At 34.7% G+C, this 26,214-nt stretch overlaps 1 protein-coding gene across 1 annotated transcript; it reads right to left on the bottom strand.

Annotated features, from left to right (window-relative positions):
- Window positions 1-417: 417 nt before the first annotated feature.
- LOC131037329 (amine oxidase [copper-containing] zeta, peroxisomal) lies at window positions 418-20,352 on the bottom strand. The gene is made up of 12 exons (XM_057969447.2): window positions 19,627-20,352; window positions 16,165-16,277; window positions 15,703-16,008; window positions 13,295-13,407; window positions 12,827-13,157; window positions 12,502-12,717; window positions 12,075-12,311; window positions 11,379-11,564; window positions 10,959-11,099; window positions 5,120-5,388; window positions 1,454-1,535; window positions 418-656 (listed from the first exon to the last, which is right to left on the bottom strand). Exons 1-12 carry the CDS (start codon window positions 19,901-19,903, stop codon window positions 543-545), a joined length of 2,385 nt encoding a protein of 794 aa, XP_057825430.2. The 5' UTR covers window positions 19,904-20,352; the 3' UTR covers window positions 418-542.
- Window positions 20,353-26,214: the final 5,862 nt, after the last annotated feature.

Here is a 26,214-nt window from a genome sequence, read left to right as displayed (position 1 = left end):
TGAATGGATTCCTAAGAATCTTGAACTCAGCTGTGATAAAACACTGGTATCTAATAGAACTTCAAAAGAGAAGTATTCAGGAAACAATAACTAATAACTAGTTGGAAATGATTACTAGCTTCATTGAAACAGAAAAACAACGATAATGGTCAGTTGATCAAAAAGATGATGCAAAGCAACAAAGGTCAGCAAAATGTGTTATTATACAGATAGCAAATATCAAAGATATCAGATTATTACACTAATGGGCATAATATACACTACATTAAATATTCACATTAAGATGTCCATCTATTCGTAGAAGATGTAGAATAACACTAAATACTTCATGTCAATACATTCCATGAACAAAGAAGGTCCCATTAATTCCATTGAATGATAATCATTTCACTAGCAAACTTCAGCATAACTCCATAATTCCAAAATACCCATTATATTGATTGTCCAGCTGCTAATAATTTTACGAAAATCATTATGTTCAAAGAAACAAATTCATTACTTGTTTTCACTATCTTGATCACATAGTACATCACTTCATAATTTTAAAGCTTTGAGATTATTCCATTCTGCTTTGGTCCACCATTTTCCTTCAAGTCACTCTCACTGACGCTGGGAGGAACATCCACCCCTGGGGAACAGTTGAAAAACCCATGAGGCTGCACAAAAATTACATGATTTTGTTTCATTTTAGTCCAAAATTTTCCAAAAATATATAAATGTTCTGAAATGCAATAATGCACTAAAATTAGGTATAAATGAACATTAATAAATAGAGCCAATAAAACAATAAAAGAAACATTTTAAGGGATGCAACTCTAAATCAATACTTAAGAGCAATACTACAAGATTAATATATTGCATTTTTAATTAAACCTATAAATATATCATTTTAACGCCCAAAATTTGGGAACCTGCACACTCAAACGCAAATATAGGTTACCGTTTGGTCTCAAGACTGAAATTACAGCAATGGGATTGAAGATGTGATTAGTCATATTGAGAAACCCAACGTCATACTAAATTAAAACAAAGCCAAAGCCAAAAAGACAATAAAAGAGACATTTTAAGGGATGCAACTCTAAATCAATATTTCAGAACAATACTGCAAAATTAAAATATTGCATTTTTAATTAGTCCTATAACCATATATCATTTTGACTCCCAAAAGTTGGTAACCTGCACAATCAACGCAAATATAGGTCAATATTTGGTCTCAAGTTCAAAAAGCATGGGCTAACTGCAGGCTTGAGGTCCAAGATAGGAGTTAAAGCAATGGGATTGAAGATGTGATTGGCCATATTGAGGAACACGAAATCATACTAAACTAAAACACACTAGGCCCACAATATACCAAGCAAAAAATTATCAACAGAATATAGCCTCAAAAGTTTCAAAAAGGAACCATCCTGCAAGTGAAATGTAAACCTGACAACAGAGAATAGAAATTGCCTACCATGAGCATAAATCCAAGCCGTTCAACAGGCATAACTGGCCAGTCCTCCAAACGAGGGATATGAGTAACACCAAAAACATACCTGTCCACCCATAAAGATCGTTTTTTTTGGTCAAAATTATACATTAAAAAAACATAGATCTACAATAAAGTAGATTAATTCAAAATCTAGGACTCTTGTATGGTAGCTACAACTGAGATTGGATGATACTTTGCAGGAGAACAAACTCTACAACAGTATAAATTGATTACTGTATAGTGCTAAGCATATAAAAAAATACAATTAGGGGAGTTGACTGTACATGTAATATAGCTAATCTCAACTTCCCTCCCCAAAAGATAGTATACAAGAGATAACAAACTTACAGTATATAGAACTTTCAAGTCCCAAAATGTAGTCTACAAGAAATAACAAACTAGAAGTATATATAACTTTTAATAAAATGATTTTCTAAAAAGCAAGCTTGCAATGGATTGAATCTATGTCACATTCTTTATCACTAAATTTGAATCTAAATATTTTTGTCTATTTGATAGGGAGAGTCCTAATTTACCACCAACTAGAGTTCTTTGATGGTGTAATCCTATTCTCTAATAGGGCCCATAGTCTTCTCCTATGTACTCCCCTACCAATAGTTTTCTTGTTTCACCTTCCTCAAGCTCACAAGGTAAGCTTGCTCACTATATCCTTGCAAGGGTGCAGGACAGTCAACACTTGTTCTCTCTCTTTGCAAAACCACCCTTCATGTTTGGTTTGGCAAACTCTCTCCTTTTGGTTACAAAATGACTAAGTTCCAAGGCTTATAGCCTTCTGGATCTTCTTCCAATTCTCAATAGATTCCTCCCCTGCAAGTTATCTCCTTCACACTACTGACACCTAGCCGGACTATCACCAAGCTCGCTTAGGGCCAGTTTGCAGGAATAGCTAATGCCATCTCCTGGACTTCCACAAATGAAAACCTGTTGTACATGATTGGCTCTGTTTGACCACCTCCAATGGTCGTGTGGAGATTCAAGCCAAAGCCATGTTGTTATTTACAAACAGAGAACCAAAACTGAAAAAGGAAAACTTATACAGATTCCGAGCTTATTCCCGAGTTCAACCCACTAACTCACAGACAGAGAAATGAAGCGTTTACATTGACTGCATAAGTGAACTTAAAGATTCTAAAACATTATTGCAATTCATAAACAGAAATCAAACACTGAATGGAAACCAGAAAATAGACTTCTCTTTATTATTCAAGAAAACAGATGTGTTCTCCGTGGCAATCAACAATCCACATTCAAAACAACAACCCTTTTACAGATGCGCGTTGGGTCTTTTATACATTCCATCCTCTGTCGTGAACTCCTCCTATTGGACAAGATTGATCTTGTTACCAACAGTTTCCAGCAACTGTCGGACAGGTTCTATCGGAGCATCGGGGTAACATCCAACAAGGTTACCGATGTCCGATGACAACCTCCAACTCTTCGCACTTCCTATCGGGTCTTCGGTGTAACATCAGAACAGGGCTACCGATGACCGATGACTTCCCACATTGTTTCGCGCTTTCTGTTGGGTCGTCGGCGCAACATCAACACGGGGCTACCGATGTCCGATGGCAACACACCGCTTTGCGCTTTCCATCAGGTCATCGGCGTAACACTAACACGGGGCTACCGATGCCCGATGGCGACACACATCGCTTTGCACTTTCCATCGGGTCAGCGGGGAAACTTCACAGCCAGACTTCCGATGGCCGATGACAACTTAGCACGGGAGTCGGTCTCATCGGGTGATCGGTGTAGGGTGAAAACCCCTCTTGCCGATCTCCGATACTCCATCCAGCGAACGCGCTCCAAGCCAATGCTTTCTCATCAGAACATCGAGGTAACTTGTACCGGCTCCTTCCGATACCCGATGACTCACCAACAAACAACCCATCGGAATAGGTTATCCCAATGCACTTATGAGATGCCATTTCAAACTAAGAAAACACACATTTGAACCTAATCACACCAAAATTGTTGAAAACTTTGAAAATGCAACCAAAACTGGGTGCTCCTGGACCACTATTGCTACCAAAAGCCAGTAGCAGCTATTCATGATAACGTCGGCACATTTCTTCAGGGAGACCTCGACCTTTTGTTAAATGAGATCCTTAACAAGAACTCTATTTTAAAACTAAACTGTTAAATGGCTTCTGCGAAAGGAAAGAAGGTATTAATGAGTAAAAAAACAAAATAAGAGGGCAATCTACATGGTCTATAATTAATATCCCTCCTCAGTCCTCTGTATTTGGCATTATCCACTACTATTGTGTTTAATTATCATTAGCATCTAAAATTTATGTTACACATGTGGCATAACCCTATCTTTTCTCCATTGTCACTACTAGCAATGCTTCAAAAACTTTCCCAGTTCCTGTTTCAAACTTAGCTTCAAACCATCTGGATTAGTAAAGGACCAAAAATGGGAGTCTTGAATATAAAAAGGATTCAATGGAATAGATCAGGTTTCTGTACCATGATGCCACAAAATTAACCCCACATTCTAAAATTTATGTTACATGTGGCATAACCCTACTTTTCTCCATTGTCAAAACTAGCAATGCTTCAAAAACTTTGCTAGTTTCTGTTTCAAAGAACTTAGCTTCAAACCATCTGGATTAGTCAATCCCGCAAAAGGACCAAAAATGGGAGTCTTGAACATAGAAAGGGCCTCAATGGAATAAATCGGGTTTCTGTCCATGATGCCACAAAATTAACCCCACATTCTAAAAGCTGATTGTAGATTGCCTCCAGCAGTTATTTTGTTTTAAACTTTTATGTAATCTAGATTTTTCATTTTGGTTCTATTGAAAAAACATGGGATTTGATTATAGATCCATATTTCATTGCTTCATTCTGGGAAGAATGCAAAAGAAATTAAATAGCATAAAAACCTAGATCTGTTGAATATTTCCTACCTACCAAGTAGTCATGCTATAAAGCATCCTAATAGTTATGGCATGGTATCCAATAAAACTTACCAAATCCTTGAACTATAATAAAAAGTTCCATTATATGCTTTTTCATTAGGTATCCTATGACGAGCATATCAAGTTCGAACTGCACCAATTCCTAAATTTTTAAAAGCTAAGAAACATCTACAGATAGAACAATCCTATATGATCTGATATGATACGAAGATTTTCTGATAATAAATTAGAAAATATTTCCTTTATATGTTATCGGCCGAAAAGTATAAATTTTCTTTGAATTTGTATTTGCAGAGCATCTTGAAAGCTGTACACAGTTCCCTTCGATGGAAAGGGGGATTCATTCCATCCTATGGAAAAAGGAAGGATACTACTGTGTTTATTTTTTTCTTTTGGCTTCTCTCAGTGTTTACAATAAAGAAAAAAATATGTAAGTGAGAAGGGGTTATAATGTACAGTCAAATGTACTCCAGAACCCTAAACCCTACTTTGCAAACATTAGATTGATGTTTATTTGACTGAAAATTCATCCAATTCCATTTCATACATTTACATTAGGGTAGGAAACGCCTTAACATGATAAAGTAGTTATAAAATATGAACATCAAATAACAAAATACCACTGTAAAATTAAATAACCCCACTATACTAAGATACAAGTACTTCATGATCAATGCCAAGGGTGGACATGCTAACTAACCAGAGAACAATATCAGCCTCTTCAAGTTGTCGATTTTGCTTCACCCAGGTAACTAATCCCTCCCCAACACGAGGATTTTGATTGGGAAATTCACCTCCAGGGAATTGTTCATCTTTATCATACTGAGTGACCCAAAGGTTATGTTGTAAAAAGGCCGCTCGCCTAAGAAACTTAGCTTCAGACCCTGCCAATGGCAAGCAATTTGAACCTGGTACTAGTTTATAGCCAGTCAACTGTCCCGTTCTGTTTACAGTCCTAGTGTTCCTGACCTGTAACAAATAATGCACAACAATTAACACTCATCAAAAGAGAAATAAAACTTTTAAAAAATAAAAAATTAAACAATAAACACTTGTTTAAAAAATATAAAGCTTAAGTTTATGTTATATTTGAAACTTTTAGAAAATCGGGCCACAAAGCCCAATACCAACAACAAAAAGCTTCCAAAAGCTAGTAATTTGTGATATCCCGTTTTAAGATCTCTTTTGATGCTTTGACTTGTTATTCTTTTAACCCATCCCATTGTGATTTGGGGCATGAGATTATACTACTTTTTATTCTATGAAATAGACCACCTTGTTCTGATGATTGAATCATTGATTGTCCACTGATTATTCAGTGGAGTTCTTGATATGCATTACTGTATGTGTAGTTATTCAATATTGGATTATTTGGATTATTATTGTCTAAACAAATGCTACTATTTCATGTTTATGGTGTTCCACAAACAAGTAATATGGAAAGGCAAAACCAGGTTTGCCAGGTAAATTTGTAAACGTCCAATTCCAGTTATGAAGCTATAAGTATGTTTTAATAAATTAAGACAATTAGAATAAATAATTAATTAGATTTCCCTTGATGTTGCTGTGGATGTCAGGTTTAATGGCGTCTGTCTCTAGTCTATTATGATGGCTTTGTTGCTTTTGCTTAGTATGATATGGTGGCATGTATAGGCTGTCTATGGCTACTCTACTTTGCTCTCTGAGTTTATTGCTCTCAAAATCTATGCTTGACCTTAGGCTGTTCATGTAGTTATCTTTGCTGTTTAGTAGGGCTGGTGCCCCTTAACAGAACCAAAAATTAAATTATTAGATTTATTTTCTTTCAATAAATTAAAACGAGCTAAATTAGACTTGAACTGAAAAGCCAATAGTTATTCTTTATTAAGTTCAATTATGCAAACTTTATTTGATGATAATTAAAAGTTAAAACTAATTAAATAAAGAATTCTTCTAGTAAAATAAAAACAAATCTAATTTAGAATTAGATTGAAGACAACTTTTATAAAAAGATAAAAGATATTAATTAGATATTCTTTTTCCATTATTTAGAGAAGCTTGAAAAATTGAAATATTATATTCAATTAGAAACTCAAGTGAAGCGAAGAAAGCAACTAACTTTTCTAATTTTAGGTTTCTTGGGAAACAAACAAGTGGATGAGTTTTGGTATTCAACAAATTAAAAGCTTTGAAAAGAATAGAACATTACCCACCCATTCACAAGAGCACAAGTTTCAACAAGGATAATCAGCAAGCATTGACCTGATTCATCATGAAATACTTGTTGGAATATACTTTCATTTTGGATTTATAATATACTTAAGAGATTTATATTTGAATTCGAATTGTTAAAAGCAGATGAATAGTGGACTTCTTGAGAAGAAAAAAATTAGGAAAGAGCATTCATGGAAACTAGTGAGAAGGGAGATGATCTACAAACTACAAACTGAACATGATGATTTAGGAGCATTCTAGACTGATTTTGTATGAATTAGAATTGAAATCAAAACAATCTTAAAACCTGGAGCACGGTGAAATAAGAAAAGAGAGAAGATAATTGAAATCTTATGAGAAGAAACTATACCAGTTGGAACTTGGGAATGATGTTATTGTACTTGTGATTGATTTGTTTACTGAAATCTTATGAGAAGAAACTATATCAATTGGAAACTGGGAATGATTCTATTGTACTTGTGATTGATTTGTTTACTGATTCTACAAACTACAAACCAAACATGATGATTTAGGAGCATTTTAGACTGATTTTGTATGAATTAGAATAGAAATCAAAACAATCTTAAAACCCCGGGCACAGTGAAATCAGAAAAGAGAAAAGATAATTGAAATCTTGGGAGAAGAAAATATACCAATTGGAACTTGGGAATGATTCTAATTGATTCTATTGTACTTGTGATTGATTTGTTTACTGAATTAAACCCTGTGGTGATTTCAGTTTACTGAATTGCATTGGGAGTTGAGTTTCTGTTAAAAAGGAGCTAATTCTAAAATTGTGTTCAATTGAAGACTTTCTACTCAATGATTTGAGTGTTTTATGATTGTTGTTCTTCTTGGAGGTTATATAAGGGTCTAAGGGAAATATGAGCCTGGTATCTTTTTGGGAAGAATCTATTTGATATTTGTGTCTTTGTTTTGCTATTTTCTGAATTTCTTTTTGTCCTATTCGGTTTTTTAGTTGATCAGATTTTGACAGAAACCCTGTGTAACAGTCTTGATCAGAAAATTACAGAAAATCCTTATGACAAGACTGCAATTTTAAGGTAGAGACTGCACTGTTCAGGTTGAGACCACAAAACTGTCAAAGTTTGGCTGGAAATGAATGCTTTCTTATTTTGAGTGTTTGATTTTTGGAAAAATATTGTTGTTCTAACTTCTATCGTAAAACAAGTACTTTCTTTACGGGCTTTGAAATGGAAAAAGTATATGAGATGTAATCTTAGACGTTAATCTAATTTTCAATCAAAGTGGAATGTTGATAGTATTCCATTTGTGAGATTTTGATATTTTACTACTTTTTGAGATGTATGTGTGTGAATATCCTTGTAGTGGACGATGATTCTGCTACTACATATTATGTCGCTTAAGATATTCTTCTTGCTATAAACACACCACATCACATGACACATAGTCATAGTGGAATAGAGGATAGGTCCATATATCGTTTTTGCATTAGTTGTCCATCTACTACCATATGCCAAGAGATCCTCTATGTGAAGACCTATGAGCTATCAATGAACTGCAGCCAACTCTACCTGGGAGGTAAAGTGCTCTGAGAGAGGCAAAGCACTTTGTCATATCATTCTGTGTAGGAATAAGTCATTGACTACTTGATGGGAAATGGATCATAATGTTGTTTGAGATACCATTAGGAGTCTTGTGATATTTATGTTACTCCTGTAACATGTTAGGAGACTTTGTTTCGTTATCTTTTGTATGTCCTTAATGTGTGTTCTTGTGTATGTCTTTAATGTGTGTTCTTGATTTTATATGTGAATTGTAAAGTGCTGTTTGCTTATGATGTGTTTAATAGTATTGTAAAGTGTTGTGAATGATTATTTGATTGGTTGACACTTATAATTATGGCCATATATGTTTGTGAACATGGCTATGAATGAATCTAAGAAAGATAATCCTTGTAACTTAATAGTATTGCTTCATGGACTAGACTGTTTGTTTACCACTTCAATCCAAGTTGGCAGTAGGGGAGGATAAGGTTCATCTCATTCATATCAACTTCTGCATATGCCGTTGGATCTTAGGATGGAGTTGGACATTACTTGGAGTATCACTACATTGCTGGTGCATTGTGTTCTTAAATTTAGTTTATATATTTCTATATTGCATTATATGCACCTAGTTAGGATATGCTCACTTTCATAGTTGTGTCAATCAGTCATGCTGATGTCTTATTTACCTGATTGAAACTCATCTCTATTTTTAGTTGAGTTACACTCCTATCATGTTAGTTCATCTAGTTATCTCTACCTATCATGCATGTCTGACTTTAGTTAGATCCATCTATCATTAATGTCTACCTTTATTTAGTTTCCGCCATTGATGCATATTGTCTTGTTCTATATAAGCATGGTCTTCTTTGTATTTTGTGATCGATATCTTTTGCATATGCATCCTTGAATGGAATGCTATCATTCTTTCATATTGGTCTTCTCATCCTTTGTGCTTTCTTTTAGCTTTCTTGATAAATCTTTTTAAGCCCAATCTAACATACATTGTATTTTGAGCTTATTGTAATTAGCAACTATTGCATAGTTATGGGGCCTGAAGCCTATATTGTTGTATATTATTCATTGGTTATAATATGATTTGATTGTACCTTCATCTGTTTGTACCTTCACCTGATTGTACTTAGTTTTTAATATTTTAGTTAATCCATGGACAAATTTATGAGGTTAACTTGTTGTAAGAATGATTTTATATTTAATATTTATCTATTTGTACTTGTTGTAATTAGCAACTATTGCATAGTTATGGGGCCTGAAGCCTATATTGTTGTATATTATTCATTGGTTATAATATGATTTGATTGTACCTTCATCTGTTTGTACCTTCATCTGATTGTACTTAGTTTTTAATATTTTAGTTAATCCATGGACAAATTTATGAGGTTAACTTGTTGTAAGAATGATTTTATATTTAATATTTATCTATTTGTACTTGTAGTAACATACTATTAACATGATTACTACTAATTATAAACAATAAAATTTTGGGTTTGCAATTTGAGGGTTGTTACATAAACCCATCCAAACACAAATCAAAACCCCAGCTATTACCAGCCAGCTTATACATAGGACCTGCCCTTAGTTTTCAGTGTATAACTATTGGATTTGATCTTAAGTAATATCATTGTATCAATATAATGACCTAAGCAATTTCAGAGAATAAAGCACAGAATTGACTGGCAAAATTGCAGAAGAAATCAGAACATAACTTCCCCAAGGAATGAAAGTGAAATGGAAATAGCCTAGGTCAACTACTAGAAGGGAACTTGGGTAGGGCATTGTTACAAATGGAAAACTGACACAAAAATGGACGATAAAGATTCCTAGGGTTTTGAATTATTTTTCCCATCCATGTAGTTTGTCAATCACTTTTGAGGACAGCAAGAACCTCCTAAGCCATTCCTACTGCCTCAACTGATTTCCAAATGAAGTCTCTAGGCCTCCAGACCTTTCCAAACCTCCTAAACCATTCCTTCCTACTTCCCCAATCAATTCCCATATGAAGTCTCTAGGCCTCCAGAAGTTTCCAAACCTACTAAACCATTCCTACTTCCCAACATATTCCAAATGTAGTCTCCAGGTCTCCAGGTGTTTCCAGTAAACCCATATCATATAAAAGAATAAAGGCATTAATACCAAAAAAGGGGAGAATTGTGCTTCCCAGCATATTCCCAAATGGAGTCTCCAGGTGTTTCCAACTTTCCAGCATTGCAACCAACATCATATAAAAGAATAAAGGTATTAATCACAAAAGGGTAAAATAGTTCATCTATAGTAAACATAATATGATTGTTTGAAGATACCATCACTCTGTGGAGTAAAAATAGTTTGTAGGCTTCCCTAGGGAAAAACACAATAGCTCATATGAATATCATTCACAAGAACTACATATCATTCAATCTTATACTTGTCATGTTCCAAGTAATAAAGTGTCCATGCATGTGAGAGATTATGGCCTTGAACAGATTTCCTAAAACAGTGGGGCCATTGAAGATAACCAAAATGTCAGGGAGATCAAGAAACAAAAACATCAAAAATAATCTGAGAAAAACTATTAAAACAAAATCATTTACATGAAAATTCCAAAAAAAAGATAATCATGCCAGCAATTAATTTTTTTAATGGCAGATAAAAATAAGCTCAAGGGAAGAGTTATACTAGACCACAAAAATAATCAAAAGGGCATAATTACTCTTGGAGCAATGAATCTGTAAAAACTCTTGCATCAAGAGAAAATAAAAAACTTTTTTTTTAAAACCACTTGCACTAAAGAATTTCCAAGGGGTGCAGAGCTCTCACAATCCAGCTGCGTGCAGTCAATGGATTACAGTCTCGCTGAGCTTGCAATTCTGTTCGTAATAACTCTTCTTTAGCATAGAATGCATTGTTGTGAATATTATTGGCACCAGGTTCTTCAACTTCAACATTCACCTCCACAACCTACATGCAAATTTTTTATCTATTAACGATACCACAAAAAGAAAGTATCACTATACAATGCAAAGGTGAGCAAATTATTTTTTCTCCAAAACATTCCAACTGTGGAAGTCTACCATTGATATATTAACCCCAGTAAAGCTAAATACATTTGCAGACACTAAAAATATCATTAGTTGAGATGGCACAATCTCTTGGTATAGCCAATGACACAATACCATAAGGAGACCCCAAAATCCTTCATATACCATAATTCTAAATTCAATATACAAAACACTCAACCTGATTCACTGCTTCACCAGGTTTGCAGTCTACAGCCATGTCCATACGAGCAACAAAAAAGTGTTGGTGCACAGGTGCATATAAACGAGGAGCAATCATTGTTCCATACTTTCTTGTTTCACCTTGCTGTAGTGTCCCTAGACTGAGAATCCCCGTAAGTTTAACTTCTGCTTCTATTTTACCATCCTGCATTTAAAATAATAAAGAGAAATCAACTTCAAAAAATAATAAATATCATTAATTTTAGTTATTTTTAAAAATTACTCGTGTACATAAACTTTTCAACATAAAGAAACTCCTTTAAATCGAAGGAACAAACATGAATAGCTCAAAAACTCTACTTTTCTTGTAGACTTCAAAGTTAAAAACTAATTATTAGTATTTTTTTCTTAATTCATTGATGCTCCTCTTATTTATATGTTTTCTAAATTACCATTATATCTTTTGAGATTATATCATTATAAATTAATAAATTATGAGTCGAAATAAACTGAATTAAATTCTTGCCATCCATTCTCTTCGATTCCAACTTTGCATTTATATGTTTGCAACTTATTAGTTCTCCTTATTATGAATGCTTGATGCTTATCTCTATATATCAAAACAGTAGCAACATGTTGGTCATCACGTAGACTTTCAAGAGAAAAGAATGGAATCAAAACCTGATGAAAATTCCAAATGAAACCAAATTTGTACCTGATAGAAGTGCCAAAAGAAGCCATATTCATAGTTTGCAACAGTGCATATAAAGGACACTGTTAGACGCCTAGATCTGCGAACCTCTGCTAAGCCTGTCCTCCAATCCTGATGTTTCCAAAGAATCCCGTGATCTTCCTCGTGCAAGCAGACACAATTCTCAATAGTTTCGACTCCTCCAGTGAAATTTGTGAAGTGTGCATCAAAATATTTTATATAACCCAGACAATCACACCCCTAACACAAGCAATATCATTTGACATTTGTTATTAAGGTTTTTTTGTGTATATTTGAAAGAAAACAACTAGTTTCTCACATCTTCTATAAAACAAATGCATTTGTACAAAACTTGCAATTCCTGCTACATTTTATAGAACAGATATTGAAGCAATTAAAAACAAAATTCATATAGTTTTTTGTATACTACCTTCTTTAAAGAATGAGCATTTTTACCCAGACCATCCTCTCCAGCATCAAACGCATTTTTCCTATAATGTGGCTCGTTTGGATCCCCATAAGGAACAACCATCTCAACAAAACTCAGTCTCTGTGCAACAGATCTACGACCTCTACTACCATCATCATATGCAACAGAATGAATAACCAGTCCCTCCCTTGGGGTAAAACCTACCCGAAAATTCCACTGAATGTGACAGGAGATACAATTTCAGCACTGAAATTTTTTATATATTCTGAATAATAAATATCATGCATCTTAACATTTGGTCAAAAAGAAAGAAAAACAATGCAACCTTCTGCCACTCTACATGGAAGCCATTGACACGGAAACTTGGTCCTTCTGATTGCACAATATGTAAAGGCTTGAGATCACTTCGATCCACTCCTCCACGAGTTTCTCCTGCAGTATAGTTTCTGAGGGGATCTGGAGGTGGCAAAGGAATTAATTTTCGATCTTCAAACTCAATCACCATCATTTTTTGCATATCAATCAAAACATGTATGCCCTCCACTGGTCGAGCATATCCATTCTCCATTGGGCAATCACTTTCAGTTCTGCAGAATATAAGTGGCCTAGCTAGCCTTCGACTTGGAGCATCTTCTTCACCATGGTATCCAACACACCTGAAAAGATGATGATTTAATCCAGTGACATTTATTAAATGGAAGATGCTAAAGGCACACATTCTGGCTAACGTAAGTAAAACATTTGCTAAAAGCATGAAATTACAAAAAAATGCAGAAAATAATAGACAACTTACCATGGATCCACCATTACCAGATCCATATCTTCAATACCTCTCTTCTTCATTGCTTCCTTGAAAGGGCCATAATCCTTGACAACAGACTCACAATCAGCATACTCCATTGCATCCTGGACCAAATCCAAGAGATTTTTAAAAATCACTCATTATCCATCAAAGCTGCATTGCAACAGGCTTCAACCATAAACTTCTCATTCTATACCTTAAATAATAAATCCTTCCCTGCTCAACACAATGAAAATATATTTCTAATACAAAAGTTTATAGAATAAACAAACAACAGCAAAAAATGTAATATTAAAATAGAAGAAATGGCAATACAATGTAAGAGACCTTCCACCAATTGGTTCCAATAATAAATTAATAATCATGAACAAAAATGAGAGGTGAAACACAAGTTCCAGCTTTTTAAAAGCTCTAAAATATTAGAAGGCCAAACAATGAAAACATAACCAAAGGAGAAAATAGAATGGAAAAAGAAGAATTATATCACGAGTTCATCCTCTATGTACTATAATTTCTGCTCAAGAAATAGGGTTTCTCACATTTCATTTATGTTATTCAAAAAAGACAAAGTGAAAGAGTGCAGAAAATTGGTGTCAATTAGTGTTAAAAGGAGTGTCATGGCAAAGAGCATGAATGGGCTTAAAAATGCCAACAGGGTTATAATGTAATTGTAATGGGGGGGACTCATAAAAGTAGGGCCCAACTTCCAATCTTCCTCATCGTAATACAATGGGACATCGACTGGGCAAAGATTTAGCAAGGTTGTTTGTGGAAGATTGTGACATAACAACAATGGGGTATAAGCACATGTGACCCAAGTACAGAATCCTAAGAATGGTTCTCACAGACTCCCAAAATGTTGATAAAGGTCGGACACAACATCACCTAAGATTTTTATTAAGCAAAAAGTAAGAGGTTAAAAAGTAAATGCGATAACAGGAAAATTTACACTCAGAAATTGACAGAAAGAAGTCTAATTCATAGTTGCTCCCAAGTCCTGTTAGTGCTCAGATTATGGAAGCAACAACAGAAAAGAATAAAAACAAGAAGATACAAATCATAGGAGAGCTTACACTCATTCTCTGTGGTGTGCAGAAGCCCACTTCAGAGGTGATTTGAATTCCTGCTAATATTCAGATAGAAAACGTATCCAGTCAACTGAGTATTTAGCTGTACTATTCCAATGAAAAATGAGATGAATAGTTTACCAAACAGTTGTCCTCGTGCCATCTATGCTATATTACTTTGGCCACCAGGGGCCAATAACCTAAATATTACAGGAAGTCAATATATGCATTGGCCTTCGACATAAAGTGATTAGAAAATGCAAGAACATGTTAGATTTTGCCCTTGCAATATACATGAGGTGAATTAAAATTGCAAGTTATACCTTCTCATATCATTCAACATCATGTGTAAAAGCTGCAGAGCTGCACTGCCAGAAGCATTTAGAATTCTGAAGTATATACAATGTGGAAATTTGGCTAATGGTTATTATTCACACTTAGCAAATTAGTGTGAAATTTCACTTGAAACATTCTGCATACACAATCTGAGGGCAGCACAAAATATCCTACGCAGTTGGTTCTTGACAAATCATCACTATCCTATAGGATGTTCAGCTTCACAACTTTATATCGCATAAAAATAATGTATGCTCTGCTCAATGTGTTCATAGATATCAACTCAACTCCCGAGAAGATCAATGAAGGTGGATCAGCCTTAAAACAACAAATATCAAAACTTAGAGATGGCTACTTAACAATATGATAATTCAAGGATGTTGCCCACTATACAATTTACTGTAAAAGACTAAAAGGTCAAATCGATAACATTGACACCTGTTACTTGCAGCCATTTGTAATCCAGCCTGTATTACAAAAACTATGAAGTCAAGAATTGTAAAAACAGACAAAGGAAAAAAGAATATGAAGCAAACAAACTACTTAAGCATAATAAATAAGTCTTGAAACAGCACATACCAGCATCGCAAGACTAGAACCTAAATTCCATGAACATTAAAGGATAGACATGCATCTGCTAAAAATGCCATCACTAAAATCCCAACCAAGAAGAATTATAGATGTATCAGAAAATAGCAAGTAACCATGTGATGATTTAGTAACATCAAGACATACCTCTAAAAATCAAATCAGGGAATGGCTTAAGCTAAGTAGCCATGTAATAATTTAGTAACATCAAGAGATACCTCTAAAACTCAAATCAGGGAATGGCTTAGCTAAAAAATCTCAAGAAAAAACCTCAATATTGCCTAAGCGTATAAAATATAAACTTCCCTATATTAGAAGAGAAAGAAAGAAAGAAAGAAAGAAACCAGTTATATTTGTGTCTGCAAGTGACCAGAATAGATCACTCATAAATAAGTACATAGGACATACCATAGGTGGCTGTACATCTTCAACAACTTTTGATGAAATGACTTTCCCTCTATGGTGACCACCACGAGCTGCTGCATGAACCTCCGATAATTCAACAGTCCAAACACTGGTCTCATTTGAGCGCTTATTATAAACAACAATCCTAGCTTGCCTAGGAGGAAGTTGACGAGGAATCACTGGACCACCTTTGGTTTTCGGAAGTAGTGAAGGTTGAAAGGGTGGAAAAAAGTAGGCATCTGCTAATGCAACAATGTGCTTGTCTGGCTCTTTAAGAACCACTTCAATAAATCGCATGCCATCCCGCACCTGAAAATGATAGAAACACTAAATTTACCAGCTAAAATCTGAATGCAATTTCTGCATTTTAAAGCATCTAACATAGTATTTTACCAATGTAAACACATAAAGTTAAGATTTAAATTTTTAAACAATAATTTTCTCATTATGAAATATAAAACAAACCTCAGGAGTTTCCCCAGCTGCCCTGACTGTTGTAACTGCCACAGCAATTTCAGCTGCAGACAATGGATCTAAAGGATGTTTTGTTTCAGCTCGCATCATTTGCACTCCAGTACCTACGCAACGGAATTTGAGAGAAAGCACATTAGTTGCCACTCTGAATCATGCTATCATTCAAGTGCTGGTATGACTGGTTTATAAAGGCCTAAGTTGGAGACCAACAGGTAGCCAGTTAAGTGGGCAGACATGGAACAGCGATGTACTGATTTCTTCTGGTCATTCTTACCTCTGTATTATCAAATAATTTTTTTAGAAGAATCTGATTATATTTAAGTGTGGTGAAACTGACAGCACTTATCTACTGATTTCTTTAGTTCTTTTTACCTCTATATCAGCCAACAAATATTTCATTACCAGAAATTGAATGGAGCCAACAAGTTCTAACAACTTTTACAAGAATAATAGTCAAACAGAAAAGCACCAAGCAGGCAAACAATTCAAAAGATTAAAATAAAAATACATCCTATTGAGACAAGCAACAAGCAGCATTTACCTATTTACACAAATAACATTTAGCATGTTAACCGATGCAAGCCATGCCAAAGAAGCAGGGAACAGAGTCATGCTGAAGGCTATTCAAGTTGGGCTGCAGCCATTAAAAAGGAAACTGGGCCCAGTAATACAAAAAACATCAAAGCAAATAGAAATACAAATGTTCTCCTCTCAAGTTATTCGGGACAAAACAAGAAAAACAGAGTACAATCAAATCCTTGGGATGGATAAAGCACATGTATTAACAAATTCTCTTTGGTATAAAAGTTAGAGCTGATATTCAACCACTTCCAACAAAGGCAGCTTTTTAACAATTTCCAAGTCATGAAACAAAATGCAAGCAAGCTTGAAGCCAAATTACAAGATATACAAGAGTGTAGTACAAAGCAGATCAATGACCAAATTATCATAAAATTGATTACAAGCAGCAGCAGTCAGACAAACAAGAACAATGTCATCTATTTGGCATCCTCTATTAAAAAGCAAAGAAGACTGCATATAAGAAAAACTGAATGACATTAATTAAACCTTGGTTGCATCTTGTAGGCTCTAGTTGCTGCCCAAGCAACATAGATATTCCATGACCATCAAAGACACTATTTGACAGGAGTGGTAACGTTCAGACAGAAGGACTTAATATCAAGCAAAGTAAAATGCATTAAAACAAGCGAAGTTGATAAGTTTGAGATCTGCTAGATATACTCTGACCTCCAACCAAATGTACAATAAATACAGGTCCAGGCAAGACACGGCAGAATTGCAAAATTGAGCTAAACAGCCAATTTAAGATCTGCTAGATATCCTCATCATCCTCCATCAGATGTAGAATACTTAAAGGTTGTCTCGCTAATCTGAGGTAACCACCCATCACAGAATTAAATCTTCCCTCAACTTTTTACAACAACAGAACAAATATAACATAATGTCTGTCAGAAATTAGAATATTAAGATTGGAAAGCTAATACCACTTGATGGCTCTAATGAAATCAATCAGCACGTTGAAAAAAAATATAGCCCCAACAATCCAAATTTGTTTGATGGTTACAGGTCCATACCTGTAAGCGACCTTTAGGAAGGAATCATTATTGCAGCAATTACTAATTAGTTAAACAATCGGTAAAATAAGAACATGGGAAAGTGATGTTTTGAAGCATTCATCACAAAAAGGCACATCCCTTCCCAAAGATAAAGAACAATAACTCCGAGCAGATGCCATTGGAATACAAATTCACTAATGGATCGAATAACTTGTACCCATCTACTTCACAAAATACATATTTAACCATTCCCTTGTTACATAATAGCAACTTAAACTATCCAACTTTTCTTTATTTTCCTATTAAAAAAATGCAAATTAATTTTATAGGCCAACCCCTTCATACAACAGGAGCACACATCTTCAACGAGACATAGATAAGCAACAACTGCATCCCAATCAAGTCGTGGAAGTCCCAGAAATCCCTAAACAGAACGATACTAATTAAATTAAATAAATCACTCCAGACTTGAGAGGTGCCTCTTGGAAGGTCAATCCCCATATTTTTTATTTCCAGATATTACACTCTAATTGAATTTGTATTGCTAGAGCGCTAATTGACTCATTGTAATTCCTAAATAATATAAGCCCATAATAACATTTACATCATTGAACGTCAGGAAAGTGGTGATACAAGGAAAATCAGTAAGGGCCTACTAACTGCAAAAATAATGGGTAAAGCTCGGGAACTGACAGTGAAATTAAAGATAAAAACACTGCATCTGTAGTAAAGAGTGCCTAATTAAAAAAAAAAAGGCTACTTATCAATATTAATCGGCCCAAATTAAAAAACTAAAATTCTTGGACAAAAGGCGAGTGAAGCAGAGCATGTCTTAGAACAATTACATGCATTTACTTTTCTATCGGGTTAAAGATTCCCTGCTGCGACAGACATGTTGGAATCTGATGCATTTATTACTAATCAATCTGCATAATGCAAGTCAACCAACCGAAACTTTACAGAGGAGCAAACTTCTTTGAAAAAATCATTAACAAGATGAAAACGGTAATCCAAATACCATTCAAAGAGATGCAAACGATCCTAACAAGCATTTATTTCAAAATCACATTAAACACTCACAGACTGAGAAACAAAAATCTTTAAGCGAACAAATAGGATAATTTATATAGGACTGATTCAAATAACAAGTCAGATCTCTTAAATTATACAAAACAGATAATTGACCAATTAACTTCCCTAGAAAATATTATTTTAACAATATTTTTAAAGCTGCAACATAATACAACAAAACAAACCTAGACTTTGCATTATAACGGGCTTCTAAACAAACAGACTGAAACTTTGAAAAGGTCAAAAATAAAGGACACCCTTCGTAAAATAAATCGTCGAGGACGACGATTATCTTAATTTCAGGAAAAGATACATTTAAATACCTAAAAGTTTTGTTTTTTCTTCTCGATAAAATAACTACAGAGTTGCCAAGGACAGTAAATTTCAACTAAAACGGTAGATTAGATTAATGAACAAAAACAATAAACGGCAAAACACTTGAATGCAAAAATCTTGAGGGCAAGAATCTTGAAAACTATTTTTTCTTGAAAGATCCAGTGCAGGGAAACTTCTAAGGGAGAAGCCAGATAACGAACGTATAAAATAACCAGCAAAACGCTTCAAATGAACAAATCCGACCATATCTTTGAGAATCTACAACAAGAAGGTTGGAAAGCTTTGTTCAAAATTGCACCAAATGAGAGTCATTTATCTCGTTAGCGTCAGATGATACGCAAAACGGCTTACGCCGATGAGATTTTTTAACCACGGAAAGAAAGCAGGTGACAAACTTACGCGACGAGCACGAAAACTGTAAAGAAAAACGAAATAACAAGTAAAAAAGGCAGAGTTGCTGAAGATTTACCTTTGCCTGCAGCAGGCTTGGAGGCATCGGGCATTCTAGAGGCGACATTCCTCTGTCGTGGATCTCCGATGATATCTCCCTTGACGTCGGCCCATTCTGCTGCCAGTGGCACCTCACCAGAAGCAGCCTCGCGCCGCAGTGACAGCGAGGCAGCCTGCGCTGGCGCTGGCGTTGCCTGTGCCTGTGCCTTTGCCTTTGCCTTGCCTGAGATGTCAGAGGAAGGGGATGATGCGGCTGGCGAGCAGCATACCGTCGTTTTTTTCTGAGCTGAGGCCATTGCGATGGGTTTGCAAGTGCGCCGAAGCCGTCTCTCTCTCTACTTCTGCCGCTGCTGTTTTTACTATCTGACATACAGCAAGCCTCTGAGCCCCCCAACGCCTCAACGCCTGGCCCGCTCCACCTTCCACACAACTCTTCCTAGGCTCTCCTATGCCTCTTCCCCTTCCGATTTCTCACACCCCTATGCTGGATCGGATCAAATTCCTCCTTACCCCCACTGCAAAACCACCACACCACGCCTTCCTATAAAATTCGCGCTTGCATGCACATAGGTTTTGCAAAAATACTCACAGCAGGCACACTGAAAATCAATGCCATGAATCTTGGTGCAATCCTGACGAATAGAAAATTTCTTAGAAAAGAATTCGAACCCGCCTTTAACGCAACGTCAATGGCGGTGGTCTATTCACGCTCGTTAGCATGCATAAAACAGAATGCATCTCTGCACTCTTATATAATTGATTATACGTTTTACAAACAACTTATCACTAGTACCTTCCGTCCTTTCCCGGAATACCCAAAGGCGGTTTGAATTCCCACCCGCTAAACCATTCATGCATTCCTCGTCTACCTTATAAGTTGTATTGTACCTAGAGTGAGAACCTAATTTAAAACGATTGAAATCTGTTTTGTTGGGAATTTGCGCTTGTTGGAGAATATACCAAATTCCATTAAGATATCATTACCCATATCTTGTCTCTATGTAGATCCCACTTGCAATTTGATAAGAGCATCCTATATTCTAATCTTTATATATCTTGCCACTTATCAACCTCCTTTTAAAGGGACATGCCAATGTGCTCCAAAGCTACTTTATTTTTCTCAATCACCGTGCATATTCGTTTTATCCTCTTTTTCATGTACTTGTACCTAAATGCCTTATTTAAGGAAGGGCTCGGAATATTGCAAAAGTTTTCTTCCCAAGCTTTTTAAGTAATAAATTTTGACATTTTTCTATGATTATAGAGTTTTCAAAATGTAAGGAAGAAAATTGTAGGCATGTATTTTTAGATTCATTTTTTACTAAAATGTTTCAAATATAGTAAGTATTTTTTTTCTTAGTTTGTGAATAATAATTTTTTATATGTACATTTTTTTTTATTATTTTAGATTGTATTTATACTTATGAATTTGATATAAGTTAATTTTTAAAATTGTAAATCTAAAATTTATGGTGTACATGTTCTTGTTCTTTGTCATTCACATTCATTTTCAATTTTTGTATCATTTTCAGCATTTCATGGTTTGCATGTAACGGGAAGCTCATAGGCAAAGGAATTGATGTTTCTCTTAGTATTGTTTAGGTGATGATTAGTAATTGAAGGTAGGAAGGGGGATCAGCGTTTATTTTTTTAGTTCTTTTTGTTTTTTTTTGTTTTGTTTATTTATTTATTTTTTGGGTGGTGGATGTATGAGAATAGTTTTTTTTGCAGGTTTGTTAGGGCATGGATTTTTTTGTCTTTTGAATAGTGTTGTAGACAAAAAGTTATATTAAATAAGTGTCATTTTGTTTTTTTGTTTTTTGGTTCGAAAGCAAATTGATGTTTTTGTATGATTAGTAGACCTCTATATGCGTATAATATGGAGTTTGCTATTGAGTTAAAAATATGTGTAAAGCATGAGGAATTTTTTTTCTTTTTATTTTATTTGTTTTATTATATATCTACTTTATCTTGCAGCAGTGTAATATTTTATTTAATTGGAACAAGATTTTTTTAAGTTTTGGCGATACAAAGAGATAATTCTATGTAGTATTTGAATTTGTAAGATGTTTCAAATGTAAAATGTAAATAAAGATAATTGAATAATTTTTAGTTTAGATTGGAAATTGAGCGAACCATGTTTACTTGGAGAGTTAAATGGATTTGTGTTAATTTTAAACAATTGAAAAAGGGTATTAAATGTATACTTATGTCAATTGTAAACAATGAGAAGTTGATATTAATATATAAATTTGAGCTTTGTTTTGTTTCAAATTATTAATTGAATAGAACTTGTAGAAACAAAGAAGTTTTTTTCATTTTGTGCATGTAGAATGCAAAAAAAAAAAAAAAAATGTCTAAATACTTAAGATATTTAGAAAAGAGTAATTTAAAGTTTAATTATCAAACAAATGTAAAATCTTTTGGAAGCAATTGAAGGCTCTTATTATAGATAGTGTAGATCTTTGAGTGATGCATAAAAGAAAGTAAAAAATATTAATAATAATGTCAGAAAAAGAGTGGGAGAGGAAAGATATAAAAACGAATTATATATATTGGATGTTTTAAAATATTTAATGTAGATAGTAAAAGCAAATAGTATGAAACTAAAGCTTCAGAACATTGTGAATCTAAAACCTGTATATAGAATTTAAAAATAAATAACAATACATATTTTGCGCAGGTATTTAGAGAAGAGGAAAGCTATGTTGGTAAGGTCAAAACAGTGTAAAATAATATGTTTGATATAGTCCATTGTAGCCAATGAGAACAACATAAGACATAGTAATATTTATTTGTGGAAAACTCTAATAGCAATGGAGTTGATACTAGCTCCCATGAATGTGCTTTTAGGATAGCTACAAAGTTCTTGGTGCCTACAATATCAAAGATAAAATGCAAGTATTAATGTTGAGTAGAAAGAGGACAATAAAAGTAGTAAGTTGGCATAAGCTTGAAAGAAGAACTTACCAATTAAAGAAAAAAGTGCAAGCATGTGAGAATTAAGTTTGCCAAACAAATGGAATGGAATGCGATTTCGTAGCAATGGCAAAGTAAGTGATCCTATGTGTATGGAAAGAAGAAAGAAAGTAAGAGATTTAATGAAAACGGGAATAAAATGTAAGAAGGAAGTCACATGTTTAGAGAGTGAGGTAGCATAACCTTGAAAGAAGTTACCAATAAAAGTAATGAATGCAAGCAACTAAGATTTAAATATGGGAGATAAATGGAATGGAATGTCATTTCGTTGCAATGACCAAGCAAGTGATCTTACATGTTTACAGAGTGAGGTAGCATATCCTGGAAGAAGAATTCATGGAAGGCTTAGAACTAATCTTCTAGGCAAGTTGTTCTTCAAAGCTATAAGAATAAACAAAGTAGACAAGATGATTAGTGCAAGGGTTAAATGAATTCTATGTACAAAAAAACGTTGGCAGGTGTTGAAAGCTATATTGTTTAAAAAGAATAAATGTGAAAGCAAAAATGAACCTGTACAATTCAATGATCTGATAGAGTTGTGTAATAACAAAGGGTTGCATTGCAAGTAGAAGAAGTATTCTTGCAATGTAATGTTGACAATGAATGAGGTTTTTGGAATGATCAAATCATCGTTACCTGTTGTCAGAAAAAATAATCTGTGATGGTTAGCTTCGATAAAATAGATAGGAAAAAAGGTCAAGTGGAATATAGGTGGTGATGTTAGAATACCTAGGTGAAAGAAATTGAAAGAAGTGTAATGGTTAATTGTAAAATATTACAATGAACAAAAAGAAGAATAATGATGCAGGAGCATCCCCAATTCTTGGCAATCTTGTATCAACCAAAAACATTTCCTTTTTAGTTTGTTTTATGTTTTGCAGTTTGAGCATTTCTTTTTGTATTGGCTCACCGGATCTTGCGGAGCTGTATTTTTCTTGAAGACATTATCATCTTCCTTATTCCTAAACCACGGAGCATTTGGATCATTTTCTGGCAAGTTATTGAATCTGGATTCCGAGACAGTTTTCTAGCTTTGGACACCAGACCCGCCTGGACTTATTTTGCTATTGGAGAATCTTGCGAACCCTTTCCATAGCTTGCAGAGCCCCTATTCATGGTTTCCAATGTTCCTTGGCATGTGGTCGACCTTCCCTTTGATTCGCACTTCATCCTTTGGATTTTTCAGAGGAATCTCTTTGGCGAAGGCCGACCTATTGGTTTACACGTTTGATCTTGTTCTTCAGCATTTGATCCCTTTTGGGTCAACCGGATCTTCTAGGATCATATAAATCATTGTAATAGAGCATTAGAGAGCAGAAGATAGAACATAGAAGATAGATCTTAAGCTTTAGAGGTCCGGAGTTGACCAATTCTGTAATTGAGCATGTATGTGGCAGGTCAGTGAGTTGAATCTTGTAAGTCGAATGTTACCGGTTATCTGAATCAGTTTCCATGATCTAATAGATCCAATTCTGCATTGCCTCCATCATATCCTCTTGTTTTCCATTGTGTTTACTCTTGTTGCCTGGTCCGGATTGATCTCTTTGAGGTCCCTCCTAACCAGTGACTGCGCCAAGTGGTATCAAAGCGAGATTTCATTTTGGAGATTGCATTGTCCTAAGAATCTTGTTGTAGGGTGGCAGAGTATGTTAGGTCCAATATAGAAAGCTAATGTACTGAGAGGGGAGGGGTGAATCAGTACTTCAAAACTTTTTTTCAATAGAAACTTTACTGTTAAGCATAAATTGAATATTGCTGAAACATAATATAAAGCTAAAATATATAAATAACATTCATACATGTTTCACTCCATAACACATATATTTTGGTTACGCGGAAACTCTTAGTTAGAGAGAAAAACTGTGGTGGGGATGGCACCCACAACTTCACTACTGCAATAATAAAGGTTGCTCAGTTAGAGCTACATGTTTAGTTATTTCTAATAGCTTACCCTGTTAGGAGTATCAAGATCTTTAGATCTACCTTGCTAAAGGATTTTACAACACTTATACTAAATGATGTACCTGGTTAAAGGCTTTACAATTTATAGACTTTGTTAGAGTCTTTTACCCTGTTAAAGGTTTCTCTTACAACTCAAAATAATACAATCAAAATCTTTACGAAATATCTGCAACTTCACATCTGAAATGTTATAGCAGATTCTATGTGCTCAATATGAAATTACCTTGCTCATAGCATACCTCGGTAATTGATGAATCAACTCGGTAAACCCTTCTATTTACTCTGTTCCTTAACTATTCTCTGAAATCTTTCTCGGTGACCTTTGAATATCTCTGTCAGTCATAACAGTCACAACACATTGTGCTTTCTCATGATTTTGCCTTCCAGCTTATCTATCACACATGTCTTACTTCATACTTTTTGATCCTCATTTCATGTTGTATAAATAGATCTCTTATGACAGTGATATGTTCATGCTTCGATCTTACAAACATGATTCATCGAATGAATAACCATACAAATTATTTCATTGGATAGATGTCCTCAAAATCATACAAAATCTTAAGGTGCAATTTCCTATGTGATACGGTTCCCTGTTCCTCGATCTTGTAACACGTTTCCACATATGTGTCCAGGTTCAATGAATCTAGTAACACGTTTCACTCGGTTCATATTAACTCGGTATACCATCTTTGTTGCTCGGTAGACATAGAACGTTACTCGGTAGACAACTCGGTGTATACTAAACTCTGTGACTTCTTTCTTCTATAACCGACTGCTTTAGTGCTTACCGACTAAGTATTTCGGTAGTATTTACCAACTAGAGTATATAGGATGACTTTGAACATAAAACTAATGACAACTTAGTAAATAGTAACAATCTCCCCTTTTGACATTAGTTTTGAAATGTTTGACAAAACTCCTTTCAAAGTCATAGCTCAAAAATCTATATACTTACAAAATTTGACTAAATTGACAGTATATACAGTTGTCAATAAATAGTATACTCAGATATAAAACCCCTTATCAATATACTGTACATAACTCTGATTTCGCATGCAGCTTTACTATTTTGTATTCACTGCTCGGTGTTCACTGCTCCCCCTGTCAAAATTACCTGTACACCCGGATACTCTGGTTTGCTCGGCATACTTCCTCTTGTATACACTAAACTCCCCCTTTTTGTCAAACATCAAAACTAGTTACCATTCGGTGGAGGCAACTGGTCAAAAATAGATTTGTACTTAGTTCGAGCATTGGTGAGAGCATTGGTAAGGGCACTCTTGACACTATCCATTAGGGAATTATGAGCTTTAACATTAGCTAACAGTGAAATCAGACCATCTAAAGTGATTCCCTCTTGTTGAGTGGATAAATAGGTAGCTCGGTTAATCTGCTCTTGGACAGAGGACAAGTGTGGAATGAATAAGGTCTGAAGAGTCATGACATCCATTCTTATTTTGTGCTCTTCATTCTGAAGTTCCAACTGTTGAGCCATGAGAGATTGTAACTTGGTATAGAAGTTCTGAATAGAATTGGGCTCGATGGTCAATTTATTTGAGAGATCGGTGATCTCTTTTTCAATAACTTCGGTTTTATTCTCGATATCTTTAATGAATAAAGAATATGTTTGAGTTGAGGGGACAACTCAGCAATGAGTCTGGCT

This window comes from Cryptomeria japonica, chromosome 6 (assembly GCF_030272615.1).
Source record: "Cryptomeria japonica chromosome 6, Sugi_1.0, whole genome shotgun sequence".
NCBI lineage: Eukaryota > Viridiplantae > Streptophyta > Pinopsida > Cupressales > Cupressaceae > Cryptomeria > Cryptomeria japonica.
Note: the sequence above shows the minus strand (reverse complement) of the source record. Positions and strands in the feature narration are given on the sequence as shown.

What these genes read in the sequence shown, in the direction of transcription:
- LOC131037329 (XM_057969447.2), bottom strand. Translation starts at nt 19,903, where the DNA reads ATGGCCTCAGCTCAGAAAAAAACGACGGTATGCTGCTCGCCAGCCGCA. An exon ending in ATGCTCATTCTTTAAAGAAG is followed by an intron (nt 12,312 to 12,501) that starts GTAGTATACAAA and finishes TGCTTGTGTTAG; the next exon opens with GGGTGTGATTGTCTGGGTTA. An exon ending in GAGGCTGATATTGTTCTCTG is followed by an intron (nt 1,536 to 5,119) that starts GTTAGTTAGCAT and finishes ATGGGTGGACAG; the next exon opens with GTATGTTTTTGGTGTTACTC.